The 27,764-nt window shown below is 46.1% G+C and overlaps 3 protein-coding genes across 3 annotated transcripts in view; 1 reads left to right on the plus strand and 2 right to left on the minus strand.

The window, feature by feature from the left end:
* Nucleotides 1–8,325, plus strand: part of LOC110480485 (rho GTPase-activating protein 20) — a 29,715-nt gene extending 21,390 nt beyond the window's left edge. The window contains exons 10-15 of the mRNA XM_021548435.2: nucleotides 518–693; nucleotides 1,220–1,381; nucleotides 2,205–2,314; nucleotides 3,164–3,353; nucleotides 3,940–4,057; nucleotides 4,600–8,325. Coding sequence (XP_021404110.2) covers nucleotides 518–693; nucleotides 1,220–1,381; nucleotides 2,205–2,314; nucleotides 3,164–3,353; nucleotides 3,940–4,057; nucleotides 4,600–6,338 — 2,495 coding nt within the window. The 3' untranslated portion in view covers nucleotides 6,339–8,325. The remainder of the gene's footprint in view (nucleotides 1–517; nucleotides 694–1,219; nucleotides 1,382–2,204; nucleotides 2,315–3,163; nucleotides 3,354–3,939; nucleotides 4,058–4,599) is intronic.
* Nucleotides 8,326–12,121: 3,796 nt separating this feature from the next.
* On the minus strand, nucleotides 12,122–13,792 carry LOC110480482 (adrenodoxin). The gene is made up of 4 exons (XM_021548429.3): nucleotides 13,550–13,792; nucleotides 13,034–13,158; nucleotides 12,499–12,628; nucleotides 12,122–12,242 (listed from the first exon to the last, which is right to left on the minus strand). The coding sequence occupies exons 1-4, from the start codon at nucleotides 13,723–13,725 to the stop codon at nucleotides 12,122–12,124; spliced, it is 552 nt and encodes a 183-aa protein (XP_021404104.2). The 5' UTR covers nucleotides 13,726–13,792.
* A 6,249-nt stretch (nucleotides 13,793–20,041) lies between these two features.
* The window catches only part of MSN (moesin), a 41,001-nt gene continuing 33,278 nt past the window's right edge, over nucleotides 20,042–27,764 (minus strand). The window contains exons 8-13 of the mRNA XM_021548386.2: nucleotides 26,821–26,984; nucleotides 26,310–26,440; nucleotides 25,513–25,673; nucleotides 24,917–25,009; nucleotides 24,268–24,501; nucleotides 20,042–23,247 (exon numbers count right to left, since the gene is read on the minus strand). Of these exons, the coding sequence (XP_021404061.1) occupies nucleotides 23,083–23,247; nucleotides 24,268–24,501; nucleotides 24,917–25,009; nucleotides 25,513–25,673; nucleotides 26,310–26,440; nucleotides 26,821–26,984 (948 nt within the window). The 3' untranslated portion in view covers nucleotides 20,042–23,082. The remainder of the gene's footprint in view (nucleotides 23,248–24,267; nucleotides 24,502–24,916; nucleotides 25,010–25,512; nucleotides 25,674–26,309; nucleotides 26,441–26,820; nucleotides 26,985–27,764) is intronic.

A 27,764-nucleotide genomic window follows, 5' to 3' on the forward strand; every position in this document is an offset into this window, starting at 1 on the left:
TAGAATAATAGAAAATGCTGAGTTGGAAGAAAACCATCAGTATCATGGAGTCCCAGCCCTGTACCCAAGAACCCCACCACCCACCTGAGAGCATTGTCCACATGCTCCTTGAACTCAGACAGCCTTGATGCCAGTGACCACTGCCCTGGGGAGTCTCTTCCAGTGCTCAGCCACCCTCTGGGTGAAAAACCTTTTTCTGAGATCTAACCTAAACCTCCCCTGACTCAGCTTCATGCCATTTTCTCAAGGCCTATCACTGGTCACAAGAGTGAAGTGATTCTTGCACTGCAGAGACAGCAAGGTTCCCTGAAGAATGGTGATTTAAAGTTTTGCTGATGGTTGAGAGATGAATAAGTGGTTTCACTGCTGTATATTGTCTAACCATGCCCATTAAGAGTGCAGTTAATGAACAGGTGAGGGTAGAAAGTGCTTGTTTTGCTGGGAGCTCTGCCTCCTCTGCAGATCACTCACTGCAGAAGGACACAGGTGTGTAATGAAGGTCTGTGTTTGGTTTCAGAGTCACTGCAGAAACACACCAAGAGGAAGAAGTCCTTGATTGACTGGGCCCTGCGCCGCAGCACCAGCACCCCCACGGGCAGCCCTCCTTCCCAGTCCCCTACCACACCACGGAAACTCTTCGGCCTGTCCCTGTCCTCTGTCTGTCCTGACGGAATCCTTCCCAAGCCAATCATGGTAAGCAGCAGCCTGGACTGCTTGTCTTGACATAAATTTGATGTATTTAGCCCAAAAATTTAAAGCCACTTGCAGCATTGATGAGGACTGAATGGGGAAGAGGACCATCGTTTACTTGTGATCCAGACTCAGCTCAGTAACAAGGGTGGGAACAACCCTCTTCTGGGTAATCCCTACACTTCATTTAGAGATGTCTGTCCTGCTTCAATGGGTGTCTCCAGGTCATCACCAGCTTACAAGGGGCAATGTCAGTGGATCCTGCCATGCTATGTAGCCTAGAACTCGCTCACTACAAGAGTCCCCTGAGCTCACACTTGTCACAGGATAAGTGTGCCCTCATGAACTTTATCCACAGCTTACCTGTCAGATTTTTGTCCCTGGTTAGATCAGGATAAATCTCTTGTATTGTTTTCTTTCAATTACTGACTTGGTCTTCTGCTAATTACATTACAACACATGATGTATAATATACACAAACAAGAGGGTAAAGTGTTAGGCTCTAAAGTACAACTGGGTTTTCTCTTAGGATATGCTGCTCCTCTTGTACCATGAAGGTCCCTCTACTAGGGGCATTTTCAGACGTTCTGCCAATGCCAAGACTTGCAAGGAGTTGAAAGAGAAGCTGAACTCTGGAGATGATGTTCAGGTGGATGGAGAGTCAGTCTTTGTGGCTGCAGCTGTCATCACGGTATGTGTGGCCAGGAAACTCAGCTGTCTGGGCTAATGGTACCTTCCTTCTTTAAGGAAGCAATGAGTCTTTATGGGCAAGGAGGATTTCAGGGGAGCAGAAAGCATTTTCCAGCAAGGAACATTTTCACCTGTTTGTGTACACACAGGTGATAGTGATCTGGTTTTCACATGTAGACATGTGCAGCCCCTCAGGATGGGGCTCCCTTTGGCACCTGCCCATACCAAACCACTCCCAGCAGGAAATACAGTGATGTTCACCTACAAGGCAGTTGTAATGTCTGTACAGTGCCAAATAACAGGGCAGATGCTGCACTGAAATATGAAGACCCATATTTCAGTAAGGAAAAGCCTGTATTTTGAACTGGCAATTAAATCTGGTCAGAGTAATTTAGGCACCAAAGAATAAAAAAAATCCCCGTTTTTCTTGTTGGCCTGATATTCAGGCACTTCCCAACACAAGACATACACTGAGTTGTTGAATAGTCCCCTGAGAAAAACCAGCAGTCCTCCTAGCTGAGAAATGTTTCAGAGAGATCTGTGCAGAGCCCTAGGGCTGAGTCCTCTGCTGGATTGGAAAAGGGACAGTCCTGCTCTGGAGAAGGGGCAAAACAGAAGGGCTGCCTGTTCATCCTGCAGTGCTGCCATCGAAGAGCCTGAGGAAGACAGCTTGGTGGGCATGGGAGGGGAGAATAAACATGTTTGTGTAGTGTTGTGTTTTATCTTGTGCTTAATATGAATAAACAGTGACTATATGCATTGTGAAACTGAAACCAGGAATTCAAAACTGACCAGACTGCTCTGCATATATATATTTAATTCAGGATTTTCTCCGAAATATACCTGACAGTGTTCTATCCTCAGACATGCACGGACTGTGGATGGAAGCTGTGGACAAAGAAAATCGGGCACATAAGATTGAAGCTATCAAAAGGTTTGTAAAAGCCTTTGTAAAAGTTTCTTTTCTTGGGAAAAAGGGGATCATATGGGCCTAATTATTTTCTGAGAGATTACTGGCAATGCTCCAGGCCACAGTGGAGGAGCTATTGCTGGATTTTCTTTTCAATGGTCTTTTTTGAACATCCTTAACATTTCTGACCCCTAAAAAGTAATTTAAAAATTCTCTTCTGATGATTAGTTCAAATTACCAGAACAAGTAAACTGAAAAAGCATAATAATTCAGCCACCAGGAGTGGATCTATGGTAGCAGAATTAAATCTTTAATGACAGTAACTTTATTCTTATGTGCACGAAATGAGGCTGATCCACCCTGTCAAGGTGAAGACATGGACCTTGAAAACAGCTTTACTGCCTTGAAACTGCTGCCCTGAGCACAAGCAGTTTATCAGCCTCCTGTTGGATATCCTGTTTATTCAGCCATGGCTCAGCTCAGTTTTTAACCTTACCATTTCTCCTGGGTCTTCTTTATCCACAGCACAGGACACAGTGGCATGGTCTGGCCTGGATCTGTCTCCTGTCTCCTCTGGGCATTCCCTGTTTAGTCAAGGCATTGTGGGTTCCCTCCCACATGCTCTGAGCCCAAGCCCCTTGTCCCTCCAGTTCTATAACCAGAGCAGGTGGGAAATTTGGAAACAGAGCTGTGGCTCTCGTGTTAGTTGGTGGAGGGGAGTGACACAGATTCACCTTATTCTCAAATGTGGATGTCTCAGGCTGGGTACAAAGGGGCAGGAGGGGGAAAAAGCTTTGGGATGCAACTTCTGGAATTCAAAGAGCAGATGTTTGTGAACAGCACTGTTTTCCTTTTTTCTCACTCCCTGAATAGTCTCGTCAACCAGCTTCCAGAGGCCAACCTCATCTTACTCAGACACCTCTTTGGAGTCCTCCATCACATTGAGCAGAATTCTGGAGTGAATCAGATGAATGCCTTTAACCTGGCTCTTTGCATAGCACCCAATATGCTGTGGCTACCGAGTCCCACTGGGCCTGAAGAGGAGAGCCGGTCTACCAAGAAGGTAACATCTTCCATGAGTTTGGCCTCACCTCTGCTTTCCTCTTTCACTGCTTTTTATGGGCACTGCCTTTTGTAGTCTAAAGGAAGGCATAAGGCCAGTGGCAGTGCTGGCTGAGTGGCACCCAGGCCTCATCCTTTCCTCTGTGCAGCTGTGCCCATGCTGGGCAGGGTTTAGCCCTTCAGACCATCCAGGGTGAAAAGGCAAGCAGTGATTGCTTCACCAGATGAGCTTCCTATATGGTCAGGCAAGCACAGGAAAACTGGAGCAGCTGAAGTTGGACACTGCCACCTCAGCTGGAACAAAATAAGCAATGAGCACAACAGTGCACCAGACAGGAGGAATGCTTGCTTGTAGCTTATGAGGTGTAAGCAATAGTGAGGAAAACTGTAGAATGTGCTATACCTGGCTCACAGTACCAGTTCACATAGTTCATATTCTTGCCTCAGGTGTTCATGCAGATGCACTGCCACATTATTAACAGCTTCTTGAGGAAATTACATCTTTGTAAAAAAATGAGACGATCTGAATATGATTTTACTTGCTCTGTTTCCATGAAACTGAATCTGTGAATTACTGTCTTTGCCAGGTGGCCTTGTTAGTGCAGTTTTTGATTGAAAACTCAGGAGAGATTTTTGGGGGTGATATTGCTTCCTTGTTCCAAAGACCTGACATAAAGAAGTCCAAAAACTCAGTGGAATCTCTGGGTAAGTTTGTGGTACTAAATCTTCCAGAAATATTTAAAATCTTTTAATAAAGTCCTCAGACAAAAGAGTTTGCTTTATCTTCATGTTTCTTCTAAGGAACAATACCGAAAACCAGTTGGGTTTGGTTTTCCCTTTGCTTGTCAAGCATAGGCAGGAAGAGATAGCAAAGCAGAGGGCTGAGGTGGAGAAACTCCAATGTGTCCCCAGAGATGGTTGTCTTTCTCTATGGCTGCTAGTAAACCTACTCTAGCCATTGCAACAATTAAGTGTAGCCTTAGCACTGCCATGTCCCAACAGTATTTTTATTTTCCAGGTTAGTTCTATAAAGCTAAATCACATGGTTTGTATGGAAAGAGATGGAGTTGTCTCTGTTAGCTATCCTATGAATACAGGCCATTGGTGAAAAGTGGTCATCAAGCCAGATTTTTTTTATTATTTTCTGTGAGAATAGTGGATTATCTTTGTTTTTCATATAACTTCCCTGTTTTGGTTGTGAGGTACTATATATATAGTGACAAATTAATTTGTGTCCTCTCCCCCAGACATAGGTTTGGCTCAGCATGATGATTCCTCTGATGAGCTGGAGTTTTCCACTTGTGATCCAGAAGGGCCAAAGCACCACCTGGAATCTGAAACAGATGCCCTTTTTGAAGCACCCAGCAGCTTGTTTCTTGCTGAGGATCAGGGAGACTGGGACTTGTTCAGCGAGATCACAGCCTGCTGCCAAAGCAAAGCCCAGACCAATGCCAGTGCAGACAGCTACGAGCTCCTGGAGGAGGATGGCTCCTTCTGCTCCATGGGCTCCATGCGCTCGCTCAGCCCGGCCAGGGACCGGTGCTCCTCGGAGCCCAGCGTGTGCCTCAGCTCCCAGCTGCCCGCACAGGGCCACGAGCCAGTGGCCCGCCAGTCCAGCTGCGATGCCACCATCATGAGCAGCCACACAGACTACATCCACAGGCTCAGGCAGCTGCAGATGGAGAGCCAGAAGCTCATTGATGAAGGCCTAAGCCCTGGGGTTAACAAGGCCAGGCAGAACTTGTTGCAATCACCTCAGACCACCTCCAGGGTGAAGCAGCTCAGCCTTCAGAAGTCCAGCCTGTCCAACAGGTCCAGCTTCTCCAGCCTGTCCTCTACCACCACCTCCCCATCTGCCTCCTCACTTAGCTCCTTAGACAGTGCTTTCTCCTACTGCTCAGAGTCATCAGCCATCAGTCCCACAGATGTCTCGTCACTGCCATTCATGTTTGGCACTTCTGCCAGGCTTCATGCTGTGTCTCCTACAGCTGCCAAGAGGTCCCAAAAAGAGTGGCACAAATCCTTCACATCTCCTGTGCCTTTACATCTGTGCAATCTGGACAGTTTTCATGAGGGTGAACCCAAGGCTGGAGAGACCAGTCATTGCGTTGGAGAGCAGAAAAGTTTTCCATGTGTCAGCAGAGCTGCCATGGGAAGCCCATTCACTGACATTGACTGGGAAGAAGAGGAGAGACAGCTGAGTTGTTCAGGGTGCCCTGGCCCAGGGCTCAGGAGCCAGGATTATACCAAAGAGTTTGAAGAAAGCCCTGAGCACCCAGCTGCCAGCCTATCCAGCGAGACATCCCCACAGGTCAGCCACCAGCAGCACAGGGAGAAGACAGTGAAGAACATAGAAATCAAAGGCATTGATGACTGCCCTCTGAGCCAGGAAAGCCTGAAGCGCACCAAGATAACTTTTTATGTGACCCCAAATAAAGAAAGCTCTTGGGGGTCTCAAGTGGGAGAAGACGAGAGATCTGTGACAAACACCAGCAGCAGAGACTCACCCAGCAGCAGCAGTGAGCAGAGCCTGTCCAAGAGCTTGCAGACTGTGAGAGTCCACATCCCCCAGACACTTTTCTATGGGCAGAACACCCCCCTTGTCCTGCAGTCCATCTCCAGGCGCTACCACCATAAACCAACGGTCCCATCCCTGCAGGCCAAGCACAGAGAGAGCCCCCAAAGTGCCTCTGCTCCCGAGGGGCTGCAGGGACAGCCAGTGGAGATGGCGCAGGCGCCAACCCAGAGCAAGGGCTTGGACACATTCAGCCACACCATCCGCATCATCCTCCCTGACTCCATCCGGAACACCATCAGGGACTATTTCAAGCACGATGAAACCGAGCCCTGTCCCACAGCAGAGGTGGAAGCAGTCGAGAAGGAACTCCTCCGGAGCAGGGTGGATTGGCTCAGGAGCCAGCCTCTGGCAGAGGTGGCCGCAGAGGAGTGTGACACAGCGGTGTTGGCAGAAGAGACATTTGTCTAGGGCAATGGTTGTAGAGGAACTAAATATTTTTTTGTGTATGTACAACAGAAAATATTCTGTAATATATGATCAGGGTGTGAAGAATTTAGCAGGCTGCATGTGGCAACAAGTGTAAAGGGACACTAATGTATATGTAATACTCATTTTGGTGGGAGGTGGGGGGGCTGTTCATGTGTTTTCTTTATGCCCTTTTCTGATGAAAGAGACTTCACTGGCTGGGTGTGGAAGGGAGTGAATACTACCAAATTCTCCCTGTCCTTGAATTAGCTGACCTGTACAGGGCCCGACTCCATTAATTTTAACAGCGGGAAAAGAGAAACTTTATTTTCTCCACTCAGCTGCTGATGTGGGTGGATGACTGGACAACACAGACAGCTAATGCTTCTTAAGAATTAGTTTTAAATCTTTACACTTGCACAAAACCCACTATTATTCACTGTTCATCACAACCATTCACCCAAAGGAAAATCCTTCACCTTCATTCCAGAAATCACTGCTGCTTCACTCTGCTCATTCGTTGTCTGCTCTGGTCTAGCTCACAGTCCTCAATCATTTTTGAGGCTGGGTTCCAAAATCAGCAGCTGGAGCCCAGAGTCCAAAGTCCAGTATTCACTGACAGACAGCATGTGTAACATTTAAAGCCCAAGGTTGCTTTTTTCTGGAATTAATTACACAGTGATTCTTTCTTCTCATACCTTCCCCAAGTTAGCATTTGACAGAGACAGAGCTGCCATAAAGGATTTTAGGACTGTCACATTGACAGGGCTGTAAATGTTCTTCTGTGTCCTCTGGGAGTAGCTCAGTAGCTAGGAGTTTCAGTCCTAGTGAAAGTTGACAATTTTCTGTCAATGCTGATGCCCTTTCTAGAGGCAGTGTGGATGAGACAACTGACTAAATTCCTGGTCATGCTGAGAGGGACTTGAGCAGGGCTTGGTTTTAGCAGGAGGTCAAGGAGTTGTGGAAGTTGTCAAGAATGTTGTTGAGCAGACGCTGAAGCAAAGTCACATCTTGCCAGAAAGTTGTCAGTCCATAAACTGAAACTGTCCAGGCTTCACAACCAATGCTGGCTCAGACAAATGCCGAGTTTCCCTTCAGCAGAGTATGTGGTCCTGTGCACTCCAGCAGAATTGAGTTTGGGGAATTCAAGGCAAGGATGTGCTAAGCAGGCTGCTGGTAAGGACCACCAAAGAGATGCAGCCAGTGGAGTCCTGAAGCATCCCTCAAAGTCATGCTCAGAAGTGCCACAGATGTAAGGGGACTTGTTAGAGGGTTGTGACACTCCCAGTTGAGCTCTAAAAAGATGCTGAGAGCACCACATTAGTGTGACAGGTTGCTTTAAGAAAACAGTGGGAAAGGTCTCAAAGGTTTAAAGGTTTGGGATGGTTCATTTGAAAGTTACATGAGAGTTTTCTATGGTGGTATATGTCAGAGAGACAATCCTTTTACTCAGTCAACAGTGAATGGGTGAAGGAGAAAAGAAATATATGAATCCTAATGACTGAAAGGTTGTGCTTATGGAATAAGTATCCCTGCAAGCTGCTGATAGCAAATAGCCAAAGCTGGACCTGCATGACAGCTGCCATGGTTCAGTCCTTGCATGGAGGGGAAAGTCACCTCTGTAAAATTATCTAGTGTCAGATCCCTCCACTCATCTGCCAGGTGCCTGTGAGGGTCAGGGACTGGAACCTGGCCCAGCACTCCAAATTCACATCATCAAATACTAGGGCAAGGGAACCAGGGCAAAGCCCAGAGCCCACTTTCCAAGGTGTATACAGTTTGTTTTGTTAGATGAAGGGTGTTTGCCTCTCATATGTGGCACTCTGTCCCAGATCACCTTTGTGCCCCTTGTATAATGAAAGGTGTATATAATCATAACACAACTCCACCACCAACATAATTTTCTTCACACGTGAACAGCAATAAGGCATCCACAGTCTTTTTTTCCAGAGCTACAGTTGTAACTGTTTTAATAAAAGACACAAAAGTTGTCGTTGTGGTGTTGTCACCTTTTGTTCCCTTGCTCTTGCTCCCCTCTCCCCCGTGTCAGGGTGGTGGCATTTGCACTGAACTGCTGTGAAACACAACTCGCCTCCCAGCCCAGGTCTGCCAGGCTGGCCACGCTGGCAAGAAGCCTTCTGCCAGCACAGCAGTCTAGGCATTGCTCCTGTCTTTTCAAGAAGGTGAAACAGCACTAAATATTATAAGAAAAGTCTGCCTATTCTTGGAAGAGAGTTGATTCTGTATTCTAAACATACTAACAGATTGTAAACTCAGTGGCTGGGCTCAGGTCAAACAAAAGGGACCTGAACCAAATGCAGAGTAAGGGCTCACAATTTGCATTACCTAAAAAAATCACAAGAAACTTATAAGGAGATTAGTTTAGAGAAACACTGAGTGAGGCAGGGAAAAACACAATTTTCCTTGCCTCATCTTAGGCTGCCTAATGTGGGCACAGCTGCTCTAACCCAGCTCTGCATTATAGCATTTTTCTTTACTTTAAACAAAACAAAGTCCTGCAAAACATAACACAAACCAGAGTTCTGGGCTTGGAAATTTGCAGCCCTCATTTTCCATGAGCCAGATAACAAAGCAACGCAGAGACCAATCTTGAAAATGTTCCACAGCCCCCAGTTTGCTCCTAACAAGAAATAACAAACACACAGACACTTGGTTGGCTTTCTGCCCTAGAAAGGCCACAGTTCCCCTCAACGTATAGCTCTGAGATGTAAACAGGTTTCCCTTCTTTCTCTACCATTTTTCAGATCATTTAGACCACGCTGGCCTGTCACATACTGAAAGCCCTACCCACTGCCCCACCAGATGCAGGCTTTTAGGAAGTCAGGTTACGTGGTCACTATCCAGGAAGGGATGAGCCTTCAGGGCCTGCTCCCAGTTTAGACCAAGGCCAAACAAGTCCATCTCATCTGCCTTGAAGAGAAATGACTCATGCAGTTCAGCCTCATCTTATTTCTGTTCAGGATATATGATTTCTTTCCTTATCCTGCAGGCTGACAGAAACATGACAGAAGTGCCTGAGGCAGCTGTAGTTTAAACTTTCCAATTCTATTTCTGATGTTTCAACTGTCAGGAAAGCCAGTCTTCCAAGACATGCTCTCCCTCATCCTTTGTAGTAGTTTCTTAGTGCAGAGGCCTCTCCGTTATCCCATGGCACCTTCGAGGGATAGACAGCCCCACCAGAGTAGCACAGGCTACTTTGACTCCCTGCATTTCAATGCTAACAGCTTGTCCTAGAAACTTTCTTCAGAGGTCACCCACACTCTGAAGAGGAATACAGCAGTCATTCAGAGAAGCTGCTCCCTCCCTTGCCATCCTGCCAGGATGTGTGCAGAGAGCTGACATCTTCCAGCAGCAGCCTGGCTCCAGTTCAAGTTCACAACAAGGTGGGGACCAAGGGCTGGAACTGCAAAGCTCCAGATCACTTTGGCTTTGCAAGTGGCGGGATCAGGATGGGGAGAGACTTGAAGTGCTACTGAAGGTGATGGCTTAACTGCTTTCATTTAATCCATATTTATTCTCCTTGCTTTTTTTTACAGTAGACCTGGAACAAGTTGTTGAAGGAAACTTGGGAGAAACAAGCACAGCCTGGAAGACTTTTCTGATGTATGACAAAGCAAAGGGCTATCCTGTCACATGCCAGTCACCAGCCTGAAGCCTTAGTACATCACCACATCCCTGGTGGTCCCCAAACAGGGCTGGGACCCTACGAAAACTCACCCTGCTGCCATCACCTCTTAGAGCACATGGTTGTGGCCCATGCCAGAAATCCTTCCTGCAGGTAACCCTTCTGCTAAGGATAAAATTCTGACATGGATAAACATTTGTACCGATTTTTGCATGTAGGATCAGAGAGGCAGACAAAGCCTATTGAGAGGATTCACAGCGTGTCACCCATCACCCTGTGCCCACAGGGACAGCAGGGCACGCCAGGGCTGGTGGCTGCAGGAGGAAGGCAGGGAGGTGCACAGAGGCCATTGGACACTAATGGCAACTGTGGCTCCCCGAGACAGGCCCAGGCAGCGGTCAGGGCGAGAGGAAGGAGGAGGGACGGGCATAGCGCAGCGGCCCCGCCGCCTCTTCCTCCTCTCCCTCCTCTCCCTCCTCTCCCTCCTCTCCCTCCTCTCCCTCCTCTCCCTCCTCTCCCTCCTCTCCCTCCTCTCCCTCCTCTTCCTCCTCCTCGCGGCCGCCGCCCCGCGCGCGCCCCCTGGCGGCAGAGCGCCGCCACAGCCGCCCCCGCGGCCTGGGCCCGAGGTCGCGCTGACATTTTGTAAATCACAGAACCGCGGAATCACAAAACACTCCGAGTTGGAAGGGACCCTTCAGCATCATCGAGTCCAGCTCCAGGCCCTGTGCAGGACGTGCCGAGAGTCACATAATGTGCCGAGGAGTACTGTCCCAATGATTCTTAACTCGGGTTGGGTGCTGCTGCCCTGGGGAGTCTGTCCCAGTGCCCAAGCATCCTCTGGGTGAAGAAGCTTCTCCTGAGATCCAGCTAAACCTCCCCTGACTCAGCTTCGTGCCTTCTCCTGAGATCCAGCTAAACCTCCCCTGACTCAGCTTCGTGCCTTCTCCTGAGATCCAGCTAAACCTCCCCTGACTCAGCTTCATGCCTTCTCCTGAGATCCAGCTAAACCTCCCCTGACTCAGCTTCGTGCCTTCTCTGAGATCCAGCTAAACCTCCCCTGACTCAGCTTCGTACTTCAATTTTCTTGAGTCTTGTCACTGGCCATGAGACTGAAGAGATTGGTACCTGCCCCTCTGCTTCCCGTCGTGATGATGTTGAACACAATAAGGTCTGACCTCGGTCTCCTCCAGGCTGAACAAAGCAACACCTCAGCCACTCCTCATAAGGCTTCCCCTCCAGACCTTTCATCATTCTCATGGTCCTGCCCTGGACTGTCTCTAACAGAATAATGTTCTCTTTATATTCAGTGCCCAAAACTACCTGCACTATTCCAGGTGAGGCCCCAGCACTGCTGAGTACAGCAGGACAATCACCTCCTTTGATCAGCTGGCAGTGCTGCACTTAATGCAGCCAACCAAATTTCCTTCTATTCCAGCCAGCCTCATGGTACCAGAACAGTGCATCTTGTAGGTCTAGAAGGCTCATTGTTAAAATTTTATTTGACATGTGGAATAGTACAGCAATGAGAAAATTTAAAAATTCTCCAAAATTTGGAGAAAGTGGCCACTCACACCACAGAACAATTCAGGGACCCAAAACATCTCAAGTTCATAGAAGTTGTTCCTGCTTACAGGAACTGTCAGCACACAAATGTCCTCAGTATGCTCTTGCTGACCAAACTGAAGTCGCCTACATCACCAAGCCCATCAGTACACTGACTTGCAAACAGTAATCTCTTCTTAAGCTTCCCAAATTGGAAATGTCTGCTCCATTTTTCAAGAGCAAGGCCTTGCAAAATTCTCAACATTTACTCAGAATAGCAAAATTCTTAAATTTTAAAGGAGAAAGCAAGTCACATGCAGTAGAAATATTTACTGACACCCACCCAGGGAAATATAAAGCCATGCACTTTAATCCAGTTGCGTTCAGCAGAACATTTAAGCACTTAAAATATGTACCAAAGACCCTATGAAGCATGATGCCTTGTTTAAATAAGAGATTTGCCAAACACGCCTTTTATACTGAATCAGACCTTTATGGCCTACTGAGAGCCAGTCACAAAAAGCAATAGTGTCAACCAAAAGCAAAGTACCCTGCCATGCCTAAATGAGGGTGTAAGCTGTGCAGCAGCCGCTTCCAGTTACTGTTTGCTTTGCTTTCCAACCTCCAGCTGCTTCCTCATGTCTGACACATCCATGGGGACCCTCACTGTCAGACCATCCATCGACTTCTTAACGCACACCTGGCAGCCAAGGCGCGATCTGAGAAGAAAACATGAAGTGAGGCTCCTCTGTTCCCAAAGTAAAGGGAGAAATCCCCCACCCACACTGGAATGTCTGGTTCAGGATGAGTTTTCCCTAAAGCTCCTGTTAAAGATCTGCTAGCCCTCAAGAGAAAGCAGCTCTCAAGACCCAGCTATAATACAGAACAAGCCCCATCCCCTTGTAAAGAGATGCCAAGTGGTGAGAATCTGCCTCAGAGGCTTGAGGTTCTGCTGTAATCAGCAGGGAGGCTTACGTGTCAGTGAGTCCATATGCCAAGTCCAGCATGTCTAGCTCCTCGTCTGAGATGGCATCAAGCTTTTGGAAGGCCTCCTTGTCAAAGATGAGGTGACAGGTAGAGCAGGCTAATGTCCCTTCACAGGCACCTGGTGGAGAAGCAAGGGAAGGACAGCAAATCAGGGAAGATAAGGGGGTGAGAGAGACCATCTTTAGCAACACTGTGAGAAAAGGCCTTTTAACAGATCTGGAGCATGTCAAAAGAGATGCTAGGAAACACAACAGATGGATGCAGTTTACAGCCTGTCTCTTCTCAAATTTTTACATCAGCTCTATGCAGCCAAAAGCACTGACAGGCTGCTGGAATGCCAGTGTGACAGTGTGAGGTTACATTGCCATCTCACTACCATGCTGAGCCACCCAGCAAGCAGCTGGTGGGGAACAGAAGCTTGTTGATTGTCTTGGCAGAACACAGTGGCATAGGTACTGTTGCACTACTCCTAAGCACCCACTGGCCCTAACAGCACATGCACATATCCTGCTGCAACACCTACCAAATCCATCAATGGCCAAGTTGTGATTGACTACAACTTCCAGCAAACTCTGCCCTTCCTTGGCTGTGGTTGTTAGTCTCTCTCCATCCCGATTTATAAAATGCACTGTCACCTGATCCTCAGAGCTGTAAGACAAATTTGCAAAAATCACCTTTTCTGCACATCCACAACTGACGTCTTTTGGCTGAGACAGCAGTAGTTCCTGCTGTGGAAATGGGCCAAAGGACTCTTTGTCACCTTCATGAGTCGGTTCCCAGCCACTAGCTGTGGCCCCCACAGCTCTGGAGGCAGCACTAGCCCCTCTGACAGGTCCCCATAGCCCCAGGGATGGGAAGCAGTAATCTTGGGCTGGGTCCCTGCACCACCCCCTTCCCTCCCCATCAGCATCTGCTCACCTCAGGTGGGGGTCTCATCCCCCACTTCCCACAGGCCATGGCTTCGCTGGCCTCTCTCCTCTTCCAGCCACAGAGGTGCCTGCCCATCCCTTCGGATGCAGCAAGGCAGCATTTGACCCACCTGGATTCCCCAGGGCCATCCTGGAGCCCTTGCGTGGAGCTGAATCCTCGTTCTGCCCACCGCTCTGCTGGGCTCTGGCGCTGCTCAGGCACAGCCCAGAGGAGAAGCAGGCGAATTCTGCTGGCGCTCAGTCCACGCCGCAAGGGCCGCATGAGCCCCAAGATGCCATGAGCCATCCTGCTGCTGGGACTGCTCCGTGTCCCACAGCTGTCCTCTGGGGCAAGGACAGCTTGATTAGGGACTTATACGTACAGCTGGGAGGACGGGGGGAAGGAAAAAAAAACAAAACATAGTAGGACAGCCTCCCTGGGGGTGGAGGGAGGGAAAGCAGGAAGGAAGGATGGGCAAAGGGATTGTGCTTGGATCTTGCTGCTGTCCAGCCCATCAGGGCACGGGAATTGGTTGAAGCACAGGAACATGTGAAACATCACCTCCACATGCCTGTTTCTGAGCAATGCTCTCTTTGTTTTCTTTACAGATTTCCCTTTTAGGAGCCAGAACTAAATCAAATTTCAGGAGAAATATTAATTGTGATGTCCAATCATACAAGGAGTTGCAAGTTGAGGGCCAGAAGAGCAGAGAGGCAGGAGTGCTGATGACTGCTGCCTTGAGGAGAGGGGCACACGGTTCCTACAGCAATGGAGTGAAAGCAAGACACATGAATTCTGCTCTTGACAAGATGGCATCCAGCCACATCATTGCCTTACCCAACACAGCAGGCTCCCAGCTCTAAAATGTGAATATTCACTTACTTCACATGATGGTGGTGAAGCAGAAGCAGCCACACTTAGCTGCTCATTTGCTAAACTCTCTGCGGAAAAGTACATAAAGGTGCAGATAACTATCATGTTAACTGATAATCCACACTACTAAGCCTTGAAGCCTTGCAGAAGAAAACTCTTAACTTATTCCCAGAAACACAGTCACTGGTTTAGTCTACCCTCCTGTACAGGGTAAACCCATATGAATTTAAGGGCCAAAAATACAACAGCAAAGACAGTTTCAGTTCCTGTTTTCTGTGGAGTTAGGGAACAGCTCTCACCTCAAGAGAATGAATGGTTCCTACCACCAAATTTACAGCTCACAATTTGGTAGGATGTCTGCTTTAATCAAGGTTTTTAATGCAATAACATATTGGTAGCCAGTATAAGCAAAAAAAAAAAAATGTTGATACTGGACTCTCTAAGCAATTTGTACAGGGAAAAAAACACAGCATAAGATAGAAAATGTCTGCTGCAACACAGACACACACACACAGGCATTGGATTCATAGTTCTGAAGATAACCAGAAAGTTTTGGCTTTTTGCCCCAAAATGAAAGTTTTCCACCCAAAGTTTTCAGGTTGGAAAGTTTGGAAAGAGGTGCTTAGGCTTTCTGAAAAAAGCACCAAAGACATTAAGGAATGTAAGTATTTTCCATAAGCCAGGAGGGAAATGTATTCTTCAGTTCAAAGGCAGGTGTTCAAGTGTTCAAACACACCTCTCAGACAGCTCCAGTTGAGACAAATTCATGGACAATGCATTAAAAAAAAGTAATAACATTTATCAGGTCAACTTCTCCAAGTGGTTTGCTCTCTCCTACAAGCTGCCACAAATGCTTCAAACTTCAAAGCCAAATTCTTGAGCTCCATCTCATGCCCAAATTTAAAACCATTCTGTTCAGCCTCTGCAGCTGAGAGATTGTGGCCAGTTCTGCCTTTGCTTTTCAGGCAGTACAGAGATGCAGCAGACAGCCCAGTTCTGTCTCTCAGGCATTTCCCTGGAAAGAAAGCAAGGCTTGCCACAAGAGACAAGGAGAGGGGGCACAGCACACACAAACCACAAAGCATCTTATCTCTCCAGCAAACCTTGAGCTGAGAGAGATACATTAGATATATGCACAGCAGTTTCCACAGCAAGGACATTTGTGTGTTTGTCTGGCACTGACTCCTCTCCCTGCCAGGAACTCAGAGCACAGCAAGTGACAGGTCAATGTCACCTGATGGAAGAGAGGCCAGTGCAGGCAGGGAAGTCAGGGAGACTTTGAGGTGCAGCAAGGGGACAACAGCTCCTGGGTGAAAGCAAAACAATTCTGGGGTAGGCGAGAATCAGGCCCTTACAGATTTTGGATCATCTGTTTTAAGATCTTTGAAATACTGAGAAAGGGCAGAAGCAAGATCTCCTCTCTAATCATTGTTCATTTAGCCAAGGGCAGAAAAATAGAAAGCTTTGCAAGTAACCACCCCTCCCAAAAAAAAAAACAAACAAAACAAAACAAAACAAACAAACAAAAAAAAACCCAGCCAATAAAAACCCCAAACCAAACAACCAACTAAACCAACAAAGAAAAAATGCCATTACCTTAGGAAAAAAAAAACAAACAAACAAACAAACAAAAAAAAACCAAAACAAAAAAAAAAAACAACAACAAAAAAACTTCACATTTTTGCTTCACAGGTCAGCATATATTTTATAAGAAGGCCAGACACAGCTGAAGAGAACTCTTAGCTCTGCTTCAAGGATGGTTTGGCTGGAACCAACTTCCCAGCAGTGCACACAGGCACACTGCCCCCCACCTTGTCAGTGCAGTGGCTATGGCCACACATCCAGTCATGTGCTGGCACACACTGGTAAGGAAGTGGCTTCCTAGTTGAAATACACTGTCCAGTGTCTTCTGTAGCACACACCAAACAATGTGCTCCTCCCTCCCCCCAGTCTAGGTGCTCTCATGTAAATATCCAAAACACCTGTGAGCTGCCTCACCTCAGCCCTGACTTCTGCACAAGTGAGCACTGAAATCAGCACTGGCCTAACCCAACCAGAAGCTACATGACATCTTTGCAGCCCTCCACAGTGAGAAGCATACTTGGATTTTTGGGATACCAAACCCAGCTCCTCTGACCACTGTTAGAGTTTCTTGCCAGCAGGCAGAGCTGCCCTGGCTCAGGCACTGCCCGTGCTGTTCAGGTGTAGAGAGAGGTAAGCTCGTGCTGGTCCCATGGGGGAAGTCTCAGGGACTGTAGTCAGAGCAGCAGGCACACAGACCCAGGAATAATGAAGATTTCCAGAAGGCAACCTTCATTAATTGGAAAAGCAAGAACAATTTACCCCTCCCCTCCTACCACACCCACTGCCTCACAAGTACTCCTGTAGGGAAGTAGATATGGGCTGCTTGAGACGCAGAACTAAAGCACTGAACAAAACTAAAATTCACCTTTCGCATTGTCACTTTAAAAACCCGTTAACCGCCTTTCCTGTTCCAGAGCAAGTTGCTAATAAAAGCAATCAGAACAACTTGTACTGGTTTCACTTTTTGGAAGCCTACAAACCCAGACAGTGCTTCTGCTGCCTCACAAGAGATGCACTGAGCACAGATCCAGGACAAAGTGCACACACCAAGTGAGCTCAAGTCACAGATTCTGCCTCAGAGAATGTAAATGTGCCTCAATTTCAGCATCTCTCAAACAAAACTGCCCCATTCAAACCTTCCCTAGATGTTCAGCAACCTTCTGAGAGTGACACAAACAAAAGGAGCAAGAGCCATACTCTCACCACTGGAAGCAGGAGGGCAGACATGCAATCAGAGATGGACTGGCGCTGTAACAAGAAATCACAATGAATTTACAACAGGGCTTCTGGACTGCAGCCACGTCTGACAATGCAGCTGCTGCCTGCCTGGGTGAAGGCCACTAAGAAATTACTGTGCCCCAGCCAAGACCTTCACTTGCACATGCTTCTCCTTCAAGCATCCAGTCAAGGATGCTTCAAAGATGGATGGGAGTGCAATAGTGCTGCATGTGGGGTATAGACAGCCTTCACCATAACCTCCCAGCTCAAGATCAGCTTATTTCACACCCTCTTCAGTCAAATTTGTTGACTCAAGACCAATCTCAGGCTGCATTTTGTTAAAGGATGATGCACAACTACAGGCTTTAGCAATCATGGGGGCTTGTAATTTTTAAATTATCTCTGCTCACCATAAATATGTGTATTAACACCTGCTCTGTGCATTCTAACCAGAAGCTGAAGGTACAGTCTCTGCAACAAGCAAACAAGCATCCAGTATTACTTTTTGCAGTTTCAACACTACTTTTTCTCTAATACCTCCTAATTCTTCCACTTTTCACTACACTGCTCATCCTGACACCTGCCCTGAAAAGCTTTATCTTGGAATTGCTAGTAACATTTAGAGGTTCATGACCTGGAGCTTGATACTCACTTAGGCATTGTTCAGACACAGGGACCTGCTCCCTTGCCTACAAACTGCACTTGGAACTCCAAACCTGCAAGACAAAAGCCAACCTCAGCCTAGCATTTCATACATTGAGGCCCAGACCCCTTTTTTACAGAATGCTTTGGGTTGGAAGGGATAAAGATCATCTAGTTCCAATTCCCTGACCATGGGCAAGGGTGCCACCCACCAGACCAGATTTCTCAGGGCCTCATCCAACCTAACCTTGAACATGTCCAGGGATGGGGCATTTTTCTTACAGAAGTAATTTTTTCTGCAAGGGAGACATTAACATCACATGTGGCCTCAATTTACATATGGGTATGCAACAGTTATGGGTGACATTAGACAGAGGAATTCTGTTCTGTGCCAGTTGTCACATGCTCTGAGATTATATGCCCTGGTATAAGACATTTAAAATTACAGCCAAGATTGAGTTATGCACAGCTGCAAAGCTGGCAGGGAACAGAGCAGTCATACTGATGGTACAGGGCAAACAAGGCATGCCTTGGGTGCTCTCTGCTTTCTCACTTCAGTCTGTCTTTGTAGGTGCTCCAGCAGCTGCCATACGAGTGCCTACAATTATCATACCTTACCCTGTACATTACCAAGCTTAGGATGCTGGAAAATACTTGTGTTTCCCTCCAAACATATTATCCTGAGCAAGAAATGAATAAGCTGTTCATCTACCTAGAAAAATTCCTACAGGGCTTGTCTGCATCAAAGCAAATCAGAATTTGGAGATCATGCCCTTGCAATTCCTGCTTTAGAAAGAGTAAAGAGAAGGAGGAAGCAATCAGTCTTATTTTCTGCAGCTACTTTGTCTTACTTGGAGTCAGTGCATCTCAGGACAAATGCATTAGTCTACCAAACAGACTGAACTCAATGAATATTTTACTCTACAGAGTTAGTTTGGCTTTTCTTTAGAGTTCTTAATAAATTGCACTGCTTAATAAAGCAACATTGCAGAACCTGCAAAAAGACAGCGTTTCTAGTCCCCCAGCCTTCTGAGAGCCTTTTACACTCTAGTCTGCCCCAGTCCTGCAGACAGAAGCAGATGGGCCCCAAACATTTGTAGATATGGCTTAAACTTGATCTGAAACATCCCAGACCAACAAATCCAACAGAATCTGTCTACAAAAATTAGGGGTTAAACACAAATTTCTGATCCTAAACTACAGAATGCCTTACAACAAACTAGAAGAATAGGGTCTGTACAGGACCATTTTTTTTTTTCACATGGTCCAGTACAGTAGCAGTCTTCAGCCTCTAATGCTTTACACTTCCATTTCTTCTAAGAAAAACTGAATATAGATATGGAGAATTAATGGAGAATTACTAAGCCTCGAGCTTCTAAGGTTATGTCCATTGAGAAGCAAGGGCACTAGAAACAGCAAGAACAGGATCAACCTTTCCAGACCAGTGCAACCTTCAGCTGAAGGCTGCTGCAGCATTAAAGGAGGCATGCAATTCCTCCAGTGCTCAGGTCTTTTGAATCCTGGCAGGAACAAAAAAAAAGACTCACCTGTAGAAACTGAATCCAAGCCATGCCTGGTGGGAATTGCAGAAGCCTCTATTGCTCCACACATCATGTTTTGTTTATAGAAAAGTTCAGGCCTCTTCCCCAGCACCAGATCTCTGAGCACTAACATGTTCCAATGAACTCTCCACCTTATTCTGCAGTGCAGCAGTGATTAGGCAGAGGTTCTGTGAGGCCCCTCTTCACAACCACCAAGAAAGCAGCTGCAAATAAAGATCACACAGTTCATTAGCAGAAAGGTGGCAGCAGACACCCTTCCATTGCTGGAACCCTCCCAAGACACTGGGAAACAGGCAGAGACAGCCACAGCAAGGCAGCTGTGAAGCAAATTGCACCCAAATCCCCAGAACAGGCTGATGGCAGCACAGACTTGGCAGGGTGTCCATGCCAGCAGCAGCACCGAGGCCCAGCCAGCCTCTCCAGGTGACCTGGATGCACACAGGCCTGGGCTGGGCACTGCAGGAGCTCACCCACAGCAGCTCCATCCCCTCCCTCTGGCCAGTCCATTTATACTCAGTGCCTCCATAAAGAAGTGTCAATTCCAGCACTGGCTCCAGCTGGACAGCTGGGGGGGTTGGGGAAGAAGAAAGGGCTGTTGCTGAAGCTGTTCCCTTTCACAGTGATCTCCTCATTTGTGAGGGAGATCCCAGGCTGACCTCTGGGCACCACAAGGCAGATCTGCCCAGCTACAAGACACAGCACTGGACTTAAAGCAAACCTTAAGGAAGCAGCCAGACACAATCTGCTGATTTTCTCTGAACTTTATTGGCACTTCAGGAAGAACAAGGTATGGGTTTTAACAACTCCTCTGAAAAGGAAAAACATGTCTTAATCAAGGTTCTCTCTGCAGATAAACACATGGACCCATGAATTACTCCACAACCTTAAGGAATTGGTGTTTTATTATAATCCAGTAAAACAACTGGTCAAAAACCTTCAACATAATTTACAGCAACAAAAAATAAAACAAGAAAAAATAAGCCAGGCAACATGTGATAAAGTACTTCCCTCCCCCCACCCCCAAGAGGAGCAGTTATCCAATTAAACTGGAACATGAAGAGGAAGAACAACTCACTGTATTCTAACAAATAAAAAATGTGTCTACAAATCTCACCATAATACTGAAAGCTTCTTACATTAGTTTTCTTGCAAAATATCATCTTTATAATACAGTATACATATCCAAGGGAAGGAGGACCATAAACATACCCTCCATCCCTTGACTAATATTTTCTAATTGTGCATAGCTAGAAATATTGAAATCAAATATCATTAGATACCACTGGAATATAATACTGGTTAAAAAGAAGGCAGGGCTGAAACAACTACAAAGAGTTAGGTGGACTCACTGGCACAAGCCGTTCTATTCCTTTATTGGACCATGTGGAATTAGAACGTTTTAAAAAACCATATAAACAGAAGTCATGCCAACATCATAATACATGAGAGCTCAGCAGTGTTGTGTGACCCATCAAAGCAGAAAATTACTGGTTTATTATTTGAACAAATATTCCAGGCACCATACATCAGCGTGTTAGGAAATTATTAAAATATTAGATAGGATTTTCTCCCCTCAAATGCATCAATAGTTGCCATGGACAGAGCAGAAGTGCTGAGAACCAGCTTTAAAGCACCAAAACAGAAGTTTAAAGGTTGTCTGTTCCCCAGTAACAAGACTCATGCAGAGCCAATGCCAATCACCTTCAGTACAGGAATATGCAAACACATTCTGACAAATTTAACTCCAATCTTTCATTCTGACTTTCATGGTACTGAGGCATATTTTTCTTGGCTAACAAAAAGCTTACCATGTCACGTGCCCCCCAAAAGCACTCTGTGTCCAGGGGAGAGAAAGGGGCTCCCACATGACACACCTGGAGGTTTAACATGCATAGGTTGGCATGTTGCTTCTAACAGAGGTTGGCTGGTATTTGTATGAATCCCCACACAGACTTGCATTGCTTTCAAAAATTAAAGTAACACAGAACTAGTGAGGTTTCTTCCAGCCACCCAAGGAATTCTTGGGGAAATACTGCAGTTTGTTAACACTATCATGAACATTTTTTTGGCACAGTTCCCCTTTGCCCCTTTTCATACACCAGGGAGCTGAAAATACTCCAGTTTTCAGATGTTTTCATTCTATCACCATTACCAGTAACATCATACAAAAGGAGAACATACAAAACTGAGCAGGTCACAAAATTTGGAATCATGCTAGGCAAGAAAATAATTCCCAGGCTAACCTAATGACTTCCTATAGGGACAGGCTAATCCAAGGAGGGCAAAACAAAGGAGGACTTCACTTTAGGTGGAACCCATTTTTAAGGTGACTCTCCTGAAGGTTAACACTTCCTTTTATGAGGGATCAAGGCACCATCCAATTCAACCCTGAGCATACATGGCTATTTCCTCCACAGAAATGGCAGGGAGGACTTTGGGTAGCTACAGCATGGGCAGCTTGGATGATAGGATGGTTATTACAATACCTGGCACAAGCAGCTCTCAGGACCACTCTCACAACCATTCGTATCCCATTTCTAAAAAGAAAGCCTTCTGTTCTCAAAGCTACCAAAGGCCAAAGCATCCTTCTGGGGAAGGAAAAGCACTTGAGCCAGGCATGTGGCAGAGTGCTAGTGAGGATTGAAAAAGCAATTGGACAAGTGTCTTAGGTGCCTCTCTCCTCAAATACTGCTTGAAGCCAGGAAGATGGATGAAGTCTTGTGCATGACCCAGATATGAGAGCAGTTTTTGGTCCCCAGCTGCTGACCACTTTTTATGATTGCATCTAGTTTAAAGGTATCTGAGCTACAGTAGATCTATACACAGTCATAAGGCACCAACAACTATGTGCTAAAAAGGCCTCTTATGGAAAAACCTGAAATCTTGTTCACATAACTAGAAAAGTATCTGTTCAGCAAGGGAAAATACAGCTACAATAATTTTTAGTCTTTTACATTTCTACATTCCACTTTAGGTTTTCATTGACAAAACCAAAAAGGAAGGCAGTGTACTTAAGCTATCTCTGCCTCACTGGTTACATTGAAGTCAGACAAATGATAGTGAACAAAGCCATTGACCAGAGACAAAACCTCTAGAAAGCAGGGAGTTTGAGGCTTCAAACCACACTGTATTAGTGGAAATACTCCAAAGGCTTCCTCATGATTAAGAAATTCAAAGCTCCATCATTAAACAACAAAATGTAACACCAGCAGGAACACCACAGAATCTGTTTGGTCTGCTTATTTTTGTAGGACAAAAGCTTTGGTCTTTTAGAAAGTCTATATTTTACCTTCAATCCTTCTTCCTAAGCTCCAGTCTCCCCTTTTTAAACTACATGATTCAGACTCTGGGTTAAGTCAGAAATTCAGACTCTGGCTACTAAGCTTAATCCTGAAGCTTGCACAGGTTAGTAGGAAGGCAGAGTCAGACTGTCAGCTCTTGACTATTTAATGCAGTACAAGTATCTGCTGGTCTCCCCACGTAACGGGAGAAGACAGCAACACAAGCCACCTCAGTGGGCAAACCCAACACATTAAGATTTTACCCCAAGCCAAACAACTTCAGATTTTGCCTAATATACATTTGCTTCTCCAAGCCACCCCAGGCAGACGTAATTCCTATTCCTTCTTCTGTCACTTAACTCCAGCATTTGCCCAAAACTTGATAAATAAGACCATGGTCACTCTTCTGTAGTGGTTCCAGCATAGCACGATTATGAGTGATGACGGGAGAGGATGGGGAAGAGGGGAGAAGAGAGTGCAGGGCAGCAGGTGCAGGGGAGAGTTTACATGGACTCGAACTCGTCAATGCGCTGCTTGGTGTTCCCCTGCCGGATCTGACGCAGGGTCTTGTACTTGTCTCGGCCCAGGCGCATGTTCTCAGCGTGGATCATGTCGTTGGCCGTCTTCTTGGTTTCATCCCGAGCGTTTGCCAGCTCCGAGGAAAGAGCCTTTGGAGGAGGAGAAACAGACAGCAACAGGTTAGTAGAGACTCAAAGCTGGACAAGGAGATTTCCTGCCGATTCTCCTACAGATCCGGTATCTATAGAGACAGGAAACAGACAAGCCCCAGTGTATTCTTCTGGGCAACCTGCTCTAGCTGACCTTGCTTGAGCAAGGAAGTGGGATCAGATTATCTCATGGAGGTCCCTCCAACCCAATCAGATCTATGATTTTGCGGAAGTTGTTAATATTTCTCCATAACATTTGAAGGTATAAAACATTAGGCAATCTGCCAGCTATTTATCTTCATCTAGCAGAGTTAAGAAAGATTTTCTCCAATGCCTGCACTTGAAAAGAATGGCCATGTGGAGGTATCCCTGAAGACAGCAGGAGCATCTTTCAGAATTACTAGCTTTCCACCAGAAAAGGAACTTTCTGCAGAAGATAAAATGCACCTCTAGCCCTCTGTGTGTAACCACCACAGTACAATGCACAATAAGCAAAGCTGGTGCAAGTCAGGCAGCACAACTAAATGCTTGGAATTGAACAGCAGAACACTGGAGTTCCTCACAAGAAGATGGTGCAATAGTGCTGTCTCTGTGCTGAGCCCTAGTGGGCTGCTCCAGGGTTTTGCAATGCAGAGTTTTGCAAAGCAACCCAGACTTGACAGTTAGAGACAGCTGCTGGATAGAAATCAAACAAAGTTCTTCAATTCCTTGCAGACAGGGCTATGAACAGCTGTCAGGTGGTTGGCAATACTCACAGAAAGAATGCTGCATCTGACAGATGCTGCTTGTTGGCCCTGCTTCAAAATACTTCACTGCTTCCAGAAAAATTGAAGTCAAGTGCCAGGAGACAAGATCTGCCTCTCTACTCAGTGGTTAAGCAGCTATCTGGCAAGATCATGATCATCTCCCTTCCCTGTGTCTCCCCTCATTTTTTAAATAACAGCAATACCTTCCAGCTGCAAGAAATGTTGAGAAAAGAAGAAGCACCCCCACACACACACTCTGCTGCCAGCTTCTTACCTTCAAGTGTTTCTGGACCCTCTCATTTTTCTCTGCTTCAGTGGTGCGTTCCTCCTCGCTGCGGTCCTTGATGGTGGCCTCTGACCGGAGCTCAGCGCTGGCTTCTGCTGCATTCTCATCGTGCTCATCATCATGCTCATTCTCAGAGTGCATGGGTTCAGTGACATGAGGAGTACTCATGGCAGTCTTCAACTCCTCTTTGGTCTTCTCTAGGTCCTCCTGCACCCTCTGTGCCTGCAGTAGGATATGCCACAGTGAGTCAGCCAGTACAATCCTGAGTGCCTGAGACTTCTCACAGAAGCACCACTTGGTGCTTTTTACAGGAAACCTTGCACCTCTGAAGGGGCATATTCCAAAGCTACTCAGCCACCATCATTTGCAAAATTTTCTGCTGGATAACACTTCAGAGATCTATAGAATGGTTACTGTTAATGGAAAACGGGCTACAGGTCTAATTAGCCAAAAATTGCTACATGGAGTTAGAATAAGTCATCCATTCCATGGAGAAAACCAAAGCTGTGTATTTAAAACAGCCTCAAGCTTGCAAGCATTGAGTCCAGCATGGAATCTAGGGCAATAGTTTAGGTTTCAATAAAGAACAAAGAGCAATTCCACAGAAGGTATGCCATTTGTTCAGATTCTGCTTTACCTTATACTGCCACTCCTGTGCCTCGCTCTCCTTCTTCTGCCTGGCCAGCTCCAGCTGTGTGATCCTAGCTGTGAGTTCTGCCATCTCAGCAGCCTGCAGAAGAAAGGCTTTTAGTGGAAACAAAACCCAAGATACTTGCTAAATGAAGCATTTTGTTCAAGTCCTCAGTGAAAACACATCTTTTCAGTGAGAAGAAAGCCTTCCTGTTAACTTCAGTTCCACCAATACCTCCATGATGAAAAAGGAAAGGAAGCAAAAAACGTTTTGTGTTTCATTGTGGGTTGGGTTTTTTTTTGATTGTTGAGTTGGCTCCTTTTCCTTCTCCCAAAAACAGAGCAACAAAATTCAGTTCTTTGAATCCAAACCAGGGAAAGCAACATTTTATCATTATCACATACAAAAAAAGGCAAAAAGCAATACGAATCTACTGTACAAATACACTTGTATTTATATATATGTTCATCTACTTGAGGATAAAAATTGAGGAACCTATGAATAGTGCTTCCTCACTATATTCATAGCCTGGTTTGCTTCAAAAGCTTAGATGCTACCCCTTTCACTATTTTCCCTACTGGATTTTCAGCTCACCAACTTACCAACTGTTCCTGGGTCTTTTGTTGGTCATGGGATGCTCTCAATAGGGCCTCTTTTGCCTCTTCTGCTTCTCTACGCTCCTTAGCCAGTTTCTCTGCTTCCTCCTGAGCTCGTTTTCTCTCCTGTTCCAGCTCCAGAGCTCTGCGGGTCTGTTCTTCCAATTCTGAAAATAGGGGAGCACATTTCAGGTCACATCAAGATCAGTAGAAGAGGAAAGTCTGTCTGGATAAGGGCTTTCCTTCAGAGGGACAGGTAAAGGAGGGATGCAAGCAACTGTTCCCTGTCCTCTCCTTTACATTTTACTTGGAGCTGTAAGACTAAAAGTCAGGCCCATCCCCAATGGATTTGTGGGGAAGCACCCATCCCAAAATTACATAGCTAAGGGTAGAGAAGCATTCAGTATTTTGCTTGGGCAACACCACACTAACTCTAGCCAAGCACTTATATAATAAATCACCACAGCAATGGCTGGTGTGATCTCTGCTACACTTTTTGACTACTTCCTCTATAGATATGCTGGGATAAAGCTTCCAGCTAGCACAGGGACAATGGCAAGGTACTTCTGCTGCCAGGAGAGAGATCTTGGCTGTTACCCATTTCTTTAATGCATATCTTTTTTCAGCAACTGCATATGGAGGGCTTACATTCAGCTTCAGGAGGCCAAATCAGAGCCCTAACATCAGTTAGCACAAAATACTGGAGAGACAAATTGCTCAGAGATGCTCATAGCTTTACTATTTGAACCCTTCTCACTCAGACTATTCATCATCAAAGGAAACACTGAAAGATTTCCTATTACCTTGCTGAGCTTTCTTGGTTTGCTCCTCAATTTGCTTGAGTCTCTCCATCAGCTCCTCCTTCTCACGCTCAATCTTCTCTTTCTCCTTTTCTGCCAACTCCCTCTTCTTCTTCTCATTCTCCAGCAGGGCTCTGATGGAAGGAAGTCACAATGTCATTTCAAACCAATTTGGAGCACTTCCTAGTAAACACACAAAAAGAGCACACACAAGATGTGCCCTACAGCACTCGGATAATGAGATTTACTCCAGATGTACCCCTTTACAGAAGTGCAAAAATAAAAAGCTCTGCTGGCATTAATCTCAATGACAAGTTCTTAAGTCCAAGAAAGTAACAGAAAGTCACATTTGTGATGAGTGAGTACTATCAACCCATTAGACCCTCCTGAAGCAGAAACCATCCTGCTCTGTTTCTGGCTCAAGCAGATTAAGGTGCTGCCAGCCATTTATCTAGCACATGAGGCTACTCATGCAGTGATTAGTCACACGCAGGTTACTCAGAACCCTACCAACCTCTCCATCTGTTTCTGATGTTTCTCCTCCCGAGCCTGTGCCTTCATCTGCTGCACCTCGATGGTGTCTGGTTTACGTCTGCGCATGTAGAGCTCGTGGTTCCCCATGCAAAGGGCCAGGATTCGTTTATTAATCCGTAACCGAGGGGCATAGAATACAAAGTCCTTGGGACAAGAAAAAGGCAGCATTAGACCTGTTCTTTCAGCATAAGAAGCCCCTTGTGTATGCACTATGCTCCCAAGACCCCGAGCTTTTTAGAGTTGCCAGCCAGCTTTTCTCAATAATGTCTAATTGATTGCTGGTGGTAGTTAGGCACTTCTTTCTGGAATGGATTTCAACCTGACAAGCACACCCAGGGCAGGAGCACCCAGTGTGTCATTGCAGGGCTCTGGGTTTCACTGTCACACATCACTAGCACCAAGCACACAGCATCTTAGCATCACCATTTCGTCACAAACCAGCAGGTTTGTGCCTGCTTTACCAGGCACACCAAGTCCCTGGCTTCTCCCACCTTCCTTCCCACTCCAATAATCTGTATAATAGCCTGGCCAGCCACATTGAACGTAATGTATTGGCTTATGCCAGAAAGGGTGTCAAATGTTACAATCAATGGACAAATAACTTGTTCTGTTCAAAAGGAGAACAACAGCAGGGAAATGCTTTCAAGCAGCAATAGGACAAGAATGACCAGAAGAACAGAAGGTACTGGCTAGCACCAGAAATTATTAGGCCTTAAAGATGAAAGCAATTACATTCAACATAAAGCTGTAAGGAAAAAACCTTCCAGCATACCCTACAAAATGACCTAAAGCTTCTGCTTTAAATAAGGCGAAAACCTGCAAAAGATCATCCCACACACTATTAAAGCCAACAAGTTGCAAAGGAAGGATCCACAGCTAACAGAGATACCTCAGACCCCTAACTGTATTATCAGAGAATCTGAA

The sequence above is a fragment of the Lonchura striata genome, chromosome 14 (assembly GCF_046129695.1).
Source record: "Lonchura striata isolate bLonStr1 chromosome 14, bLonStr1.mat, whole genome shotgun sequence".
Taxonomy (NCBI): Eukaryota; Metazoa; Chordata; class Aves; order Passeriformes; family Estrildidae; genus Lonchura; species Lonchura striata.